This window comes from Podarcis cretensis (genome assembly GCF_951804945.1).
Source record: "Podarcis cretensis genome assembly, chromosome: 10".
Taxonomy (NCBI): Eukaryota; Metazoa; Chordata; class Lepidosauria; order Squamata; family Lacertidae; genus Podarcis; species Podarcis cretensis.
Genome location: NC_137179.1, coordinates 67,837,709 through 67,853,066, shown reverse-complemented (window position 1 = coordinate 67,853,066; position 15,358 = coordinate 67,837,709). Strand labels below are relative to the sequence as shown.

Genomic DNA, 15,358 nt, shown 5'->3' with positions numbered 1-15,358 from the left:
TGCGCTGCAACATCTTGTTGCAGGGTCCCGTTTGTGAAGAATGTATTGCCTTTTTACAACTTGTGATCTTTTGACGGTGTATTTTTCCTTTTAAAAGGAAAAAAGAAAATCATTTGAAATCCACAAGCTCATGTGTCATCTTTTCTTAACCTTCTTGTTGCTCTCGCTTTTCACTGTCTGGTTTGTCCTTCATTGGCTTGGCTCTTCCAATACTGTACCCTCGGGCTTTTGAAGGCTGCAGAAACTTGAGGAAAGCAGTCAAGAAGAAAGAAGGTTGGAATGTTTCACAGGTTTTTTAATTAAACTGTCATTTTTAAAAAAACAAGCAAGCCAACCACAAACTGTGCCACATAGATCTAACCCTAGAATTTAATCACATGGTTGTGGTTTTTATTTTTTATTGCAAGACTAATTCCCCTCCCTGTTATAGACACACACACACACACACACACACACACACAGACACACACTGCTAGCACATAAAACACTGACGCATATACCTCGGTTTAAAGTTAACCAGAGCAGTTTAAAGGGGCTGGGTGTAAACTAGAACCCATTTCAAAATACCCATTGTTGAGATCAATGCATAATCTGGAGACAAATGTAATTGTTTCTTTATTCAACCGATTTTCCTAACAGCGGCCTAATTCAACTGAAAAGTGGATCAGTAAACCACAGCATATGCAGTAACTCTAAAAGGTAAAGGTAAAGGTACCCCTGCCCGTACGGGCCAGTCTTGACAGACTCTGGGGTTGTGCGCCCATCTCACTTAAGAGGCCAGGGGCCAGCGCTGTCCGGAGACACTTCCGGGTCCCATGGCCAGCGTGACATCGCTGCTCTGGCGAGCCAGAGCCGCACACGGAAACGCCGTTTACCTTCCCGCTGGTAAGCGGTCCCTATTTATCAACTTGCACCCGGAGGTGCTTTCGAACTGCTAGGTTGGCAGGCGCTGGGACCGAGCAGCGGGAGCGCACCCCGCTGCAGGGATTCGAACCGCCGACCTTTCGATCGGCAAGTCCTAGGCGCTGAGGCTTTAACCCACAGCGCCACCCTGCGTCTCACGCAGTAACTCTAGAGTATAACTATTTTAACTTCATGAACAGCAAACAATTTTCATTCTGGCTCAGATTCAGTGAATTGGGTTATGCCAAACTTCCTTTACATATATACTTTAAGGCAAAGCAGAGCTTCCTGCACCATGTACGGCAAGGACACTGGTTGGCTTAGGTCCAGAGTGGTACTAATAATTCCACTGATAATTATAAATACTTATCAAGATGCAAAAGAAATATGAACACAATTAAGATATAGCCTATAACTCTTTTATTTAAATTTTTTTTAATAAAACTACCAACAAAGAGAGAGGATTCCCATGGATAGCACTTTGCCTGTTATACCTACGTAGAATAAGAATTGGAAGGGACCCTGATTTCTAGCCTAACCCCCTGCAATGCAGAAAATGCACATCTTCCGAAATACTTCACTTCTTTCCTAAACCTAGACCCAAACCTTCTTTCTTAAGCCTAAATGCTGCAGGTTTTTTGTTTTTTTAAAAGTTCATAAGCAAAGGTTAATGGTAATCTAACCTTAAAATCTGCTCTGCTAAAATTATTATCTGTGTTCCATAGGCCTGTGCTTTGCTAGCTGTCAGTGGCTACTGACTGCGATGGCTGTGTTATATTTGTGCCCCCCGCAGAATACCAGATGGGGAGAGAACTGTTCCATTCAAGTCCTGGTTGGTCGCTGTGTGGACATAATTCTGGACTTGATGAGCCTTTGTCCTGATCTTATCTGTCCACTGCCAACAGTGGCCTTCAGAGATTATTTTCCCTATTTTGCAATTTGAAATAGATGAAGAATAGGGTAAGAGGGTAGGACGATTGCTAGGCATCCCAGGGCCTTCAGTCCAAAATTTAAAAAAAATATATTTGAGAAGCCTTGGGGGGATAATATCTTAAGGATGAGTAAGGTGATGTCATTGGTGGAGTAACTGTTTGTCAAACCAGGATGAAATCAGACAAGCACATCAAATGTGCAAAACTAACTAATGGGATGCGGGTGGCACTGTGGTCTAAACCACTGAGCCTAGGTCTTACTGATCAGAAGGTCGGCGGTTCAAATCCGCGCAACGGGGTGAGCTCCCGTTGCTCGGTCCCAGCTCCTGCCAACCTAGCAGTTCGAAAGCACGTCAAGTGCAAGTAGATAAATAGGTACCACTCTGGTGGGAAGGTAAACGGTGTTTCCGTGCGCTGCTCTCGTTCACCAGAAGCGGCTTAGTCATGCTGGCCACATGACCTAGAAGCTGTCTGCGGACAAATGCCGGCCTCTTCGGCCAGTAAAGCAAGATGAGTGCCGCAACCCCAGAGTCATCCGCGACTGGACCTAACGGTCAGGGGTCCCTTTACCTTTACCCATGCCTACTGAGAAGTAAGTCCTATTGAATTCAGGATTGTGGAGTTAGGATTAGGATAGCCACAGTGTGTACATTGGGAATAACTAGCTTTGCAGTCAGTTTTGCAATCTAGCTTCAGGAACGAGGGGAGTCATTATGGGATTGGGGCTTCCTGGAAAGCCAATCTGTTCCCAGGATGCATTAGGCATGGGATTTCTTGTAAAGTATTAATGATCTTGAGTATAGAGCGTGAGTCAGTTGTGAACTCACGTTTTACAAGAGCATTGATTCAAGTTCAAATAATTGCAAGGACGATCTTAACATACCAAGAAGCGGGCGGACCAAGATGACTGTGTGGATTATTAATACACTGTAGAGGGGAGAACATTGGAAGCATGTGAATAGGAGAAGAAAAGGCTATAAGCCACCCATTCATCTGTTTAGGTCTGGGAATCTAAAGGATAACAGCTGTGGCAGCAAAGCATCTCACTTGCCTTTTAGCACAGATTGGCTCCATGGAAACTGCCTGGAAAAAACTTCGTACGGGAGCTCCATGCAGCTAGTGTCACTTTTTAAAAAGATACTTGCCCCTCTTCCTCTTGTGTCACTAGAAATAGTCACATTGGGAAAGAAGGTATTAAGAAAGGGTGGCTTTCAGCTGAGACCAAGAAAGGCTCAGTGCTTAGGTTTAGAATTTGACTGGCTGGTGACCTTGTTCTATCTGTTTGTTTTTCTCCATTGAATACATGAGCTTGCTAAATGTTGTAGACGTGTTTCTCATCCTATACCAGCACCAGTGGCTTATTTGCATCTTCTTTGCCCTTCGTTTTATGACCTCTGTTGTTTGCGGATCACATTTTTAGCTGTGCTTTACAATTATTTCCTCTTTACTACCCTATCGCATTAGATAAGTCTGACTAAAATTTGTAATGTGTTAGATGTTATTTATTTACATTTCTTTTCATCCACTCCTGAAGACTCAAGATAGATAAAAAATAACATTAAACAGTGGTGCCCCGCAAGACGAACGCCTCGCAAGAGGGAAAACCCGCTAGACGAAAGGGTTTTCCGTTTTGGAGGCGCTTCGCAAAATGAATTTCCCTATGGGCTTGCTTCGCAAGACGAAAATGTCTTGCGAGTTCCTGTGGGTTTTTTCCCTCCCTCCCCTTTTTCTAAGCCGCTAAGCCGCTAAGCCGCTTATCAGCTGATCCGCTAAGCCGCTAAAAGCCGCTAAGCCGCTAATAGCGCTAATCCGCTAAGCCGTCAGTGGGCTTGCTTCGCAAGACGAAAAAACCGCTAGACGAAGAGACTCGCGGAACAGATTAATTTCGTCTTGCGAGGCACCACTGTATATGTGTGGATGAATCTTCTTCTTCTTCTTCTTCTTCTTCTTCTTCTTCTTCTTCTTCTTCTTCTTCTTCATTGTTTTCAGTATTTAAATACTGCTCAATGGCCACAGTTCTTGTTAAGTTGTTGGTGAACATATCAGACGACACAGCGATTCTTCAAACAGCTCTTGTTTATTCACAGGCCAGAACAGAACTGAACTGTTCTGCCAGCCTGCTTATATAGAGCTCCACTAGAACGCAACAGTAACAGTAACAGTTATTTTCTATAACTATCCAATCACTGAACGTCACTTTCGATCCCTTATTTGCATATGTGGACCTGAATTATTTACAGTATCCCCCTGCTGGCCCAGGGTGAGAACTTCAGTACATAACAGTTCTCAAGATGGTTTAGAAGCAAAAATAAATACCACAGAACATGAAAATAAAATATAAAACAGAATACAAAGAGCAACAGAACAAACCCATACTAAGACCAATAGTGGATAATATGATTAATATAACAGATCTAAAAATATATATTTAAAATGTGTTAAGATTAAAAAGCCTGAGAAGATAACAGGCTTCTCCTTATTACTTTTATCATTATTGTTTTAAATTAAATTTATATCATACCCTTCCTTCTTCGCAAAGGAGCCCAGGGTGGCAAACAAACAAACAATAAAACACTTAAAAGATTAAAAAAAAACCATTCTGGCACAGATGCAGACTAGGAAAGATTTTTACTACAAGGTTTAAACAAAAAAATTCCTTCCAGTAGCACCTTAAAGACCAACTAAGTCAGTTCTTGGTATGAGCTTTCGTGTGCATGCACACTTCTTCAGATACACTGAAACAGAAGTTTCCAGACCCTTCTATATAGTGAGAAGGTGGGGAGGGGTATTACTCAGAAGGGTGGTGGGAATGGGTGATTGGCAGATAGCTGTGATGAGCCTGTTGACGACTCTTAACGACTGCAATAGGTCTTACAGGAAAAAGCAAGGGGTGAAAAGGTGAAAAATGGCTTTGTCATGTATAATGAGATAAGAATCCAAGGTCTTTGTTCAGACCAGGTCTCTCCATGGTTTTAAGTTTGGTGATAAGTTGCAATTCAGCAGCTTCTCTTTCCAGTCTATTTCTGAAATTCCTTTGTAGTAAAACAGCTACTTTGAGATCTTGTATAGAATGTCCTGGGAGATTGAAGTGTTCTCCTACTGGTTTCTCTGTCTTGTGATTCCTGATGTCCGATTTATGTCCGTTTATTCTTTGGCGTAAGGTCTGGCCTGTTTGTCCAATATAGAGAGCTGAAGGACACTGTTGGCATTTGATGGCATACACAATGTTAGACGATGAGCAATCTGTTGTCTAACTTCATTCTACAGCAAACATTTTTAGAACTAAAATACCCAGCAGATGAAGTTAGACAACAGATCAACAGAGCCAGACTGATACCCAGAGAGAACTTGCTGCAAGACAGACCCAAAAAAGAAAATAACAGAACACCTCTAGTCATCACATACAGCTCCCAAGTTAAAACAGTACAACGCATCATCAGAGATCTACAACCTCTCCTGGACAATGACAGTTCTCTTTCTCAAGCTCTGGGAGGAAGACCTTTCATTGCCTACAGACAGCCACCCAATCTTAAACAACTCCTAACCCACAATAATACTACAACCAGACCTAACACGGACACTGGCACCAGAGCCTGCAATAAACCCAGATGCCAACTTTGCTGCCACATACACCCGGACAACACCATTACTGGCCCCAACAACATCACACATACCATCTCGGGACTATTTAATTGCTCATCGTCTAACATTGTGTATGCCATCAAATGCCAACAGTGTCCTTCAGCTCTCTATATTGGACAAACAGGCCAGACCTTACGCCAAAGAATAAACGGACATAAATCGGACATCAGGAATCACAAGACAGAGAAACCAGTAGGAGAACACTTCAATCTCCCAGGACATTCTATACAAGATCTCAAAGTAGCTGTTTTACTACAAAGGAATTTCAGAAATAGACTGGAAAGAGAAGCTGCTGAATTGCAACTTATCACCAAACTTAAAACCATGGAGAGTCCTGGTCTGAACAAAGACCTTGGATTCTTATCTCATTATACATGACAAAGCCATTTTTCACCTTTTCACCCCTTGCTTTTTCCTGTAAGACCTATTGCAGTCGTTAAGAGTCGTCAACAGGCTCATCACAGCTATCTGCCAATCACCCATTCCCACCACCCTTCTGAGTAATATCCCTCCCCACCTTCTCACTATATAGAAGGGTCTGGAAACTTCTGTTTCAGTGTATCTGAAGAAGTGTGCATGCACACGAAAGCTCATACCAAGAACTGACTTAGTTGGTCTTTAAGGTGCTACTGGAAGGAATTTTTTTGTTTTGACTATGGCAGACCAACACGGCTACCTATCTGTAACTGGTACTACAAGGTTTGTTAGCAGAGGAACTTTTTCAATAGGTGCCTCTCGTTTTATAGGGGTACTCATAGAAGGACCTCTTAAGATAATCTTAGGGTCCTCGTATGTGTGAAGAGGCAATCCTTCATGTTAAGTTGTGGGTGAACATATCAGACGACACAGCGATTCTTCAAACAGCTCTTGTTTATTCACAGGCCAGGACAGAACTGAACTGAAGGGTTCAGTCAGCCTGCTTATATAGAGCTCCAGTACAATGTAACTGTAACAATTTTCTAAAACTATCCAATCACTGAACGTCACTTTCAATCCCTTATTTGCATAACTATCTACAGTATCCCCCTGCTGGCCCAGGGTGAGAACTTCAGTACATAACACTTCATGTGACCTAGGCCCAGACTAGCACCAGAACCCTGAATTGGACCTGTAAACAGACTATAAGCCATAGCTTGTGACAAATGCGTGGCATAATATGCTTGCATTCACCAGTCAGTGTTAACTCTCTACTTTGTACCATCTGGAAGTCAAAGGCACACTGCATATTATATGTTGCAAATTGGAGATTATTGTAGTGTGGATAACTGTAATCAGGATATTTCTATTCGGAGAGTACAGGAGTGGGGAACCTGTTTGCGTTTTGTTTGGTAGCCCATAGTTTGCCCCACTACAGGGGAATTTGTCACTCAGCCTAGGACTGATGTTAGGTGATTGGCTCTGCCCACCTTTTAAACTGGCCAAGAAAGGTTTGGAGGAGCCATCACACAAGCAGCTCATCTAAGATCCATATGTGTGGGACAGCTAATTTTGAAGAATCCATAAATTGCCTGGGGCCCATTCCTCCATGATTAAGGTTGCAAGCCAAAACACACTTGAATGGGACTGAGTTCTGTTGAACTCAGTGGGACTTATTTCTGGGTAAATATAGCTAGGATTTTCTTGCATTTGTTACAAACACACACACACACTTGCGAAACCTGCATTTCTTGGTATGCTGTTTTGATTTTCCTTCTGCTCCTTAAATGATCTCCGTGGGTAGTACATAATCATTTTATGTACAGGCCTGTGATTTTAGGGATATTTTTCTGGCTTCTGTGGTTCCAGCTTATATATTACACCCAGCTTAACTCTAAGCTGCTCTGGCATGCTGTAGACCAGCCTTTGCCAACCTGGTGGCTCCAGATATTTTGGACTACAACTGGCTGGGGCTGATGGGAGTTGTAGTCCAAAACATCAGGAGGGCACAAGGTTGGCAAAGGCTGGTTTTAGGCACTCTGCAGTTCTACAGTGCCTTTCTGGTTGTCTGTCTGCAATGCTTTCCCTTTTCCCATTTGAACTTTCCCATCCATTAACTTTTAGCTCCACTTCTGAATCTCCAGAATGCAACTTTATGCACGATGGGGGAAACAGTTGTTGGGATCTTTATGGTTCTCCTTGCCATTTCAAACCATTTGATCTTGCAAGAAGCCATGAAGCTAAAATGTTGAATATTGTGATGCCCCTTCCCTTTCACGTTCTCCTTTCAGTGAAGCACCAGGTTGTGGCTGGTGCTTTAGCCAGGTTATTGATTGAGGAGAGGGGAAGCAACCCCCTTCTTGTACTTTATGACCCCTTTTGTATTTCTTATCATAGTACTGTTAAAGAGGAGAGCACAGACAATGAGCAGGAGAAGAGGGATGAAAAGGGCGCTTCTGAAAGAGAGAATAATGACCTGGAAGCAGTAAGTATTGTGATCTTAATATATTCTGTCAATATTAATAAAACTCTTGCACTCCCTCCCAGCCTTTTTATGATTCAGAAAGGCAAAACTTGAAACGACAGAGAGAGGACATAAGTAAACTTCATAAGTAAATAGTAATTAAAGCACTGCACATGCAACTAATTCTGTCACAGGTAGTCTTATAATAGTTGTGTATTTCAGCAGAATATTTAGTCAGTTATGAACTGGTTAAAGGTAAAATTGTCTTTGTACTTAAAATAGGGAATTTGTGGAGCAATTCCATTTTTATCCTCTTTCTCCTTTTCTTACTTTAGGAAGAAGGTCAGGAGCTCAGTGACCGCGAAGATGATGAGGAAGATGACGAGGAAGATGAAGATGACATGGAAGTTGTGGAAAGCTCGGATGATTCCGATTCTGATTCTGATGAAAAAGGTGACACCAACTCCAATAATGTTACAGATTTTTGCAGCTGTTTATGCAGAGAACTCGTGCCATATTTTCCGAGGACCTAAATGGGCATCTTTGGGTTAGGGGAAGCAATGTGCAGGCTGCCGTTAACAGCTCCGTCCTGAGTTAAATTAGGGATGGGGAACTTCATGTTAAAGGCTAGTAATTTGAATGATCATTTCCAGGAAATACGTGTTGATGTAAGTATTTTTGAATGACTAGTCTAAGTATGTAATGGAGACATTTTGACATCTGCCAGACCTGGGATTTTTGCTTCAAAGTTCTAGTATTTACACTAAGCTGCTGTATTGGGAATGTACCATTGTTGCAAAAACCAGTGCATACCATGTTTGCTTAAATTAGCATCCTTTTATCGGGTGCTTTCCTAGTTTACATAACTTTTGCAGCTATAGAGGCTGATTGGCTACAGTGCTGCTTGTATTTATTTGTGTGTTTTTTTTAACTACAGCAAGCTATCAGGCAGACCTAGCAAACATCACATGTGAAATTGCCATAAAACAGAAGCTGATAGATGAACTGGAAAACAGCCAACGAAGACTTCAGACCTTAAAAAGACAATATGAAGAGAAGCTAATGATGCTGCAACATAAGATTCGAGATACCCAACTTGAAAGAGATCAGGTGCTTCAAAACCTGGGTAAGAAGAATGCCATTGTGAAGCTGTTGTATAGGCCACATTGAGAACTTAGTGAGGACATGCCAGCGTTAGTCATACTTATGACATGATTTCCATATCATCTCAAAATGTAAAGTAAAGGTAAAGGACCCCTGACAGTTAAGTCCAGTCGCAGACGACTCTGGGGTTGCAGCGCTCATCTCGCTTTACTGGCCGAGGGAGCTGGCGTTTGTCCGCAGACAATTTTTACGGGTCATGTAGCCAATAGACTGAGCTGCTTCTGGCAAACCAGAGCAGTGCATGGCAATTCCCACCAGAGCAGTACCCATTTATCTACTTGCACTTTGACGTGCTTTCAAACTGCTAGGTTGGCAGGAGCTGGAATCGAGCAATGGGAGCTCACCCTGTCGTGGGGATTTGAACAGCCGACCTTCAAAATGTAGTGGGATACAAATTTTAATAAAATAAGATAGCCAGTGTAATGACTCACTAGGAGACCTTGGTTCAAACTCCCGCTGAATCTATCACTTGCCTTCTCTCAATCTAAGCTACCTCATAGGCTTGTTGTCAGCCTAACATGGGTTAACTTCCCTCTAGCACTGAGCGTCACTTAGAGCAGAGCTTTCCCAATTTTGCATGTTGGTGACACACTTTTTTGACATGCATCATTTCGTGACACAATAATTCAGTTTTACTAGCAAACACGAGCTTAAACTAACCCCTTTCCACCCCCAGGAGGAGCACGGGGAGCGTTCACACTGCAGCCGACACACTAACGTGTCACGACACACAGTTTGGAAAACTCTAAACTTAGAGGAAGGATGGAATTGATGTGATATTGGAAATTATTTTTTGCATATCCCTTTTTCGTTCACACTAAAGCCTTGGCAAAAAAAAAAATGATGTTCAAATGAAATCTTGGCATTGCAAGTTAGGCACTGAACGTATTGGTTCATGATTTATAAACTGAGAAATCCATTGCCATTTCTTTAGGTTCGGTGGAATCTTGCTCAGAAGAAAAGGCAAAAAAGGTTAAATCGGAGTATGAAAAGAAGCTCCAATCCATGAATAAAGAGCTGCAGAGGCTTCAGGCTGCTCAGAAAGAACACGCACGATTACTTAAAAATCAATCTCAGTATGAAAAACAACTGAAAAAATTGCAGCAGGATGTGGCAGAGATGAAGAAAACAAAGGTACTTTTTTTTTTTAAAGCACAGAATCCAATGCTGCACGTGTCTACCTGAACAATGAACTATATCCCCTGACATTATGGATTTATTTTTCCTGCTTAAAAAGGAGTGTCAAAGTTGGTCAGTTCAAGACTGAAATTATTCTCCATTTTGGTCATCTAGTTAGGATGACTGCTTACAAAGTAGTAACTTACTGTGGTATACAGTTTCTTGGAGAAGCTATTTATTTTGTAAGCGTTCACCCAAATGGTGAGGAGAGTTTCTTCTCAAAGCTGTCTTGCTTCCTTGTATTTTTGGCTGGGTGCAATTGCATGACACTCTCACTATGAGGGCAGAGACTGCAGACTACTCTGCCTCCCACTTTGCAAACAGTTGCCTGAATTCACTCCTGCTAACTGTGGAATTCAAAAATGTCTCAGAAGACGGTCCTGTTACCTAACTGCTTGTTAGCGTTAAGGATGCAAATCACATTGCAACAATATTCTCCAAGAGAATGGTTACAATGAAGGATTATTAAGTACAGTGGTACCTTGGGTTACATACGCTTCAGGTTACATACGCTTCAGGTTACAGACTCCACTAAGCCAGAAATAGTGCTTCAGGTTAAGCACTTTGCTTCAGGATGAGAACAGAAATTCTGCTCCAGCGGCGCGGCAGCAGTGGGAGGCCCCCATTAGCTAAAGTGGTGCTTCAGGTTAAGAACAGTTTCAGGTTAAGTACGGACCTCCGGAACGAATTAAGTACTTAACCTGAGGTACCACTGTATGGTAAAAGGGCACCAGCCTTATAGCAAAAATAAAAAAATAAAAGCAGCTTTCTCCCACGAGATCTGAGTGTGTGAAAAGCAAAGCTGCATTTTAAAGGTGACCGAATAATTTTATACAGGTTCGTCTGATGAAGCAAATGAAAGAAGAGCAAGAGAAAGCCAGGATGAATGAATCTAGAAGAAATAGAGAGATTGCTCAGCTGAAAAAGGAGCAGCGAAAACGAGAGGTGATTATTAAATGTATCTACTGCAGGTTTTTTTTTTATGTTGTATGAATTTCAAAAGCTCCCAAAAGCTCTGTAAAGGTTTTCAGGTGTTGACACGTGCTATTTTATTACTGCTTTAGCAATGAATAGCTGGATTGAATTTGGTTGACTACTCATTGTACTAAGTCAGCAACGAAAGCAGAATAAAGTTTTCAGCTGATATGTTTCTGCAAGGTATTTCATATGGTATTGGTAAGCAGTTAATTCAAGGGGCTGGCTTGCTAACACGTTAGAGAAAGATTTCAATCCTGTGCATACTTATTTGGGAATAAGCCTTTCAAAGATAGTGGAATGATAGGACTTTGCTTTACTTGTCCTTGTATGTGAAGTGGGATTACTATTTAATGCTTACCCCTATAAGCATCAAACCTGGGTTAAACCACAGAGCCTAAAACTTGCCGATCAGAAGGTCGGCGGTTCGAATCCCCGCAACAGGGTGAGCTCCCGTTGCTCGGTCCCAGCTCCTGCCCACCTAGCAGTTTGAAAGCACGTCAAAGTGCAAGTAGATAAATAGGTACCGCTCTGGCGGGAAGGTAAATGGCATTTCCATGCGCTGCTCTGGTTCGCCAGAAGCGGCTCAGTCATGCTGGCCACATGACACGGAAACTGTACGCCGGCTCCCTCGGCCAATAAAGTGAGATGAGTGCTGCTACCCCAGAGTTGGCCACGACTAGAGCTAATGGTCAGGGGTCCCTTTACCTTTATAGAGGAAAAATCAACAAATGCCCCCCTTCCTTGGCTGGTTGTACTAATTAAGTGAATGATGGTATTGGGAGAATTGTATCTCATCATCATCATTTTATTTATATGCCACCTTCATAGTTAAAACAATGCTCAAGGCGGCTTACAGCATGACAAGATTTACATAATCACCAACTTAACAAAAGTCATAAACAATTAATAAAGCACATCAAAAGGTACACAACCAAATGGAAATCCCCCCCCCCCCACATAAATCATAAAATCTAAAACAACATTAATAACAATAAAAATTTAAAATGACATAGATAAAAAATAAAAACAATTTTTAAAAGTATCCAAATCTTTGACTTATTATTGGCTTTTCTTTACAGCATCAGCTAAAACTTCTGGAGGCTCAGAAGAGGAATCAGGAAGTTGTTCTGCGCCGGAAAACAGAAGAGGTGCCGGATTACTTCAGTGTTGCAATTAAGTGCAAACTATTATTTGAGATTCCTATAATTTGTAAATTAAATAGGTCCTTATTAGACACTGTTGTCTCACTGCTTTAGGTTACAGCTCTTCGTCGGCAGGCAAGACCTTTGTCTGATAAAGTGGCTGGGAGGGCAAGCCGGAAGCTGAGTCTGCCTGAGCAGCCTAATCACGAACCAAGTTCTAGTGTGTCATCGGTAGACAATGAAGGATCGAGAGCAGCGTCACAACAGAAGATGCGAATACCCGTAGCAAGGGTCCAAGCATTGCCTGCAGCCACGACCAATGGAACCAGGTAATGATGGGCAAACCTGTTATTGTCTTGCTACTTTTGTAGTCTTGTCTTCCTGTAGACATAAAAAACGTCATTTTCCAACTCCCACGAGAGGATTTATGGTGCTGCATTATAATCCTGGATGTGGATGGTTGGGGTGTGATGGGGAGCAAAGAAGAAGGCAGGTTGTACAATAAGAGTGGTGATCGCATGGGAGTGAGAAGAGAGCACAAGTGATGGTTTAAAACAGGGGTCAGCAAACTTCTTCAGCAGGGGGCCGGTCCACTGTCCCTCAGACATTGTGGGGGGGGGGGGCGGACTATATTTTTGGGGGGGAAATGAACAAATTCCTATGCCCCACAAATAACCCAGAGATGCATTTTAAATAAAAGCACACATTCTACTCATGTAAAAACACGCTGATTCCCGGACTGTCCGCAGGCCAGATTTAGAAGACAATTGGGCCGGATCTGGTCCTCGGGCCTTAGTTTGTGTACCCATGGTTTAAAACAATGACAGATGTTTGAGTAAAGTACCTTCATACACGAGGCAGCTGAAGGAGTAGTTTGAATACAGTGAGGAGGACACTGAAAGGAAACAAGTTGCTGTTTTAAGCAATCTGCGATACTGAACACACATGATTTAAGATTTTTTGAAAAAGAGTCGCACATCCCCCTCAAATTTCAAATATTAAAAGTGTACTCTTTTATGATTACTGGTACTGAAATTTTTTTGGGGGGATTTTATGTGAACAACGTTAATCTTTGAAATGCTTGCAGGAGTAAATATCAAAGAAAAGCAATGACCACAAGAGTTTATACTTCCAAGGGAGCGAGAATGAAGTGGCAGTTACTCGAACGGAGGGTGACTGAAATCATTATGCAGAAAATGACCATATCCAATATGGAGACTGACATGAATAGACTACTTAAGGTAGAGCTTTCTCTTTCTCTCTTTCTTTCTTTCTTTTTTCTTTCTTTCTTTCTTTCTTTTACGCCCCTTCGGCTACTTGCAACATCTGGGAAAATGCCCCTTTACTGTTGGGTGAAAAGTAAAGTACTTTTGCCCTGGTCAGTGCATGTACAGTGGTACCTTGGGTTACATACGCTTCAGGTTACATACGCTTCAGGTTATAGACTCTGCTAACCCAGAAATATTACGTTAAGAACTTTGCTTCAGGATGAGAACAGAAATTGCACAACGGTGGCGCAGCGGCAGCGGGAGGCCCCATTAGCTAAAGTGGTGCTTCAGGTTGAGAACAGTTTCAGGTTAAGAACAGACCTCCAGAACGAATTAAGTTCTTAACCTGAGGTAACACTGTATGTCCATCATGTTGAGACATGATGCTGTTTTTGCTAGTTTTGGCATGTGAAAAAATCAACCTGGAAAATATAAAGCCACCATTGAATTTTCATATTACCTCCAGCTTTCACAGAGCTTTTCAGTGGAACCTGTTTATATATTCAGTTTCCAGTCATATATTAATTATATATGTATATTAATTAGCTATGTACATGCATGTATGAACCACCCTTTAATGTCGTAAAACTAGCTGTTAAGTTGCATATTTGCTGCTTAATGTTTCTTCCTTCCACAGAAATGCAATGAAAAGTCATGTCAGCTTTATCTAATTTAATATTCTATTGTAAAACATTTGGCTAGCCGATTTTCACAGCTTGTGTTTCACATACACATTTTAATTACAGCAACGTGAAGAACTTACCAAAAGGAAAGAGAAGCTTTCCAAAAGGAGGGAGAGAGTTGTCAAAGAAGGCGGCCCAGAGACCGATAAAAACATCCACAACATCAATGAGGAGATGGAGTCACTGACTGCAAATATAGATTACATCAATGACAGTATTTCTGACTGTCAAGCAAATATCATGCAGATGGAGGAAGCAAAGGTATGTCAGCCCCAAAGGTTTTGTGAAAGAATTACGTTCAGGTAGGGAATTAATTTTCTTTTATTCAGCTATTAATTGCACTTTTCAATTTTCTGCATTTATGCGCTGTTCGGATTGCATGCAAATTAAAACATCAGAGCCAGCTTTTGTTGTGTTTATGAACTAGATTAAAGATCTAGCTATAACTTTCATTTGTACAGTTTCATAATAATTTTATTTCTAAATCAAAGCCATAAGTAAGTGAACACCCTCCTACACAGCTATGCAAGGCTGCAACCCTATAGGCGCTTGACTGTGAGTAAGCCACATTGAACACAACTTCAGAGTAAACATGCATAATATTGAACTGTAAATTATAGACTGTCTCTCATCCTTTCCCAATTCTGCATTTTCAATATATTTTGCTTGAAATATCCTTATGCTTACATATAGCTGAATGTGCTGAAAATTTGGCGCTTAGTTGATTTTTGCATGTCTGCATAACCATATCTCTTAAAAGAAGCTTTGTTTGTGCTACTTTTCTAAATATTCAGGCTTAATAGAATTCACTTTAATTTTGAAAAGTTCCTATCGGAACAACACTCCCATAGCCATATAGCGATGGGATGCGGGTGGCACTGTGGGTTAAACCACAGAGCCTAGGACTTGCCGATCAGAAGGTCGGCAGTTCAAATCCCCGCAACGGGGTGAGCTCCCGTTGTTCGGTCCCAGCTCCTGCCAACCTAGCAGTTTAAAAGCACGTCAGAGTGCCAGTAGATAAATAGGTACCACTCCGGCAGAAAGGTAAACGGTGTTTCTGTGCGCTGCTCTAGTTCGCCAGAAGTGG

The 15,358-nt window shown here is 41.8% G+C and overlaps 1 protein-coding gene across 9 annotated transcripts in view; it reads left to right on the top strand.

The window, feature by feature from the left end:
* Positions 1-15,358, top strand: part of KIF21A (kinesin family member 21A) — a 105,054-nt gene that overhangs the window by 54,605 nt on the left and 35,091 nt on the right. For 5 of the 9 annotated variants that reach the window (XM_079994036.1, XM_079994037.1, XM_079994042.1 and 2 more), the window contains exons 12-21: positions 235-273; positions 7,791-7,878; positions 8,193-8,310; positions 8,795-8,983; positions 9,956-10,155; positions 11,038-11,145; positions 12,258-12,326; positions 12,435-12,649; positions 13,408-13,561; positions 14,335-14,532. In XM_079994036.1, coding sequence (XP_079850162.1) covers positions 235-273; positions 7,791-7,878; positions 8,193-8,310; positions 8,795-8,983; positions 9,956-10,155; positions 11,038-11,145; positions 12,258-12,326; positions 12,435-12,649; positions 13,408-13,561; positions 14,335-14,532 — 1,378 coding nt within the window. The remainder of the gene's footprint in view (positions 1-234; positions 274-7,790; positions 7,879-8,192; positions 8,311-8,794; positions 8,984-9,955; positions 10,156-11,037; positions 11,146-12,257; positions 12,327-12,434; positions 12,650-13,407; positions 13,562-14,334; positions 14,533-15,358) is intronic. The other 4 variants (XM_079994040.1, XM_079994038.1, XM_079994043.1 and 1 more) reach the window with 1 other exon arrangement.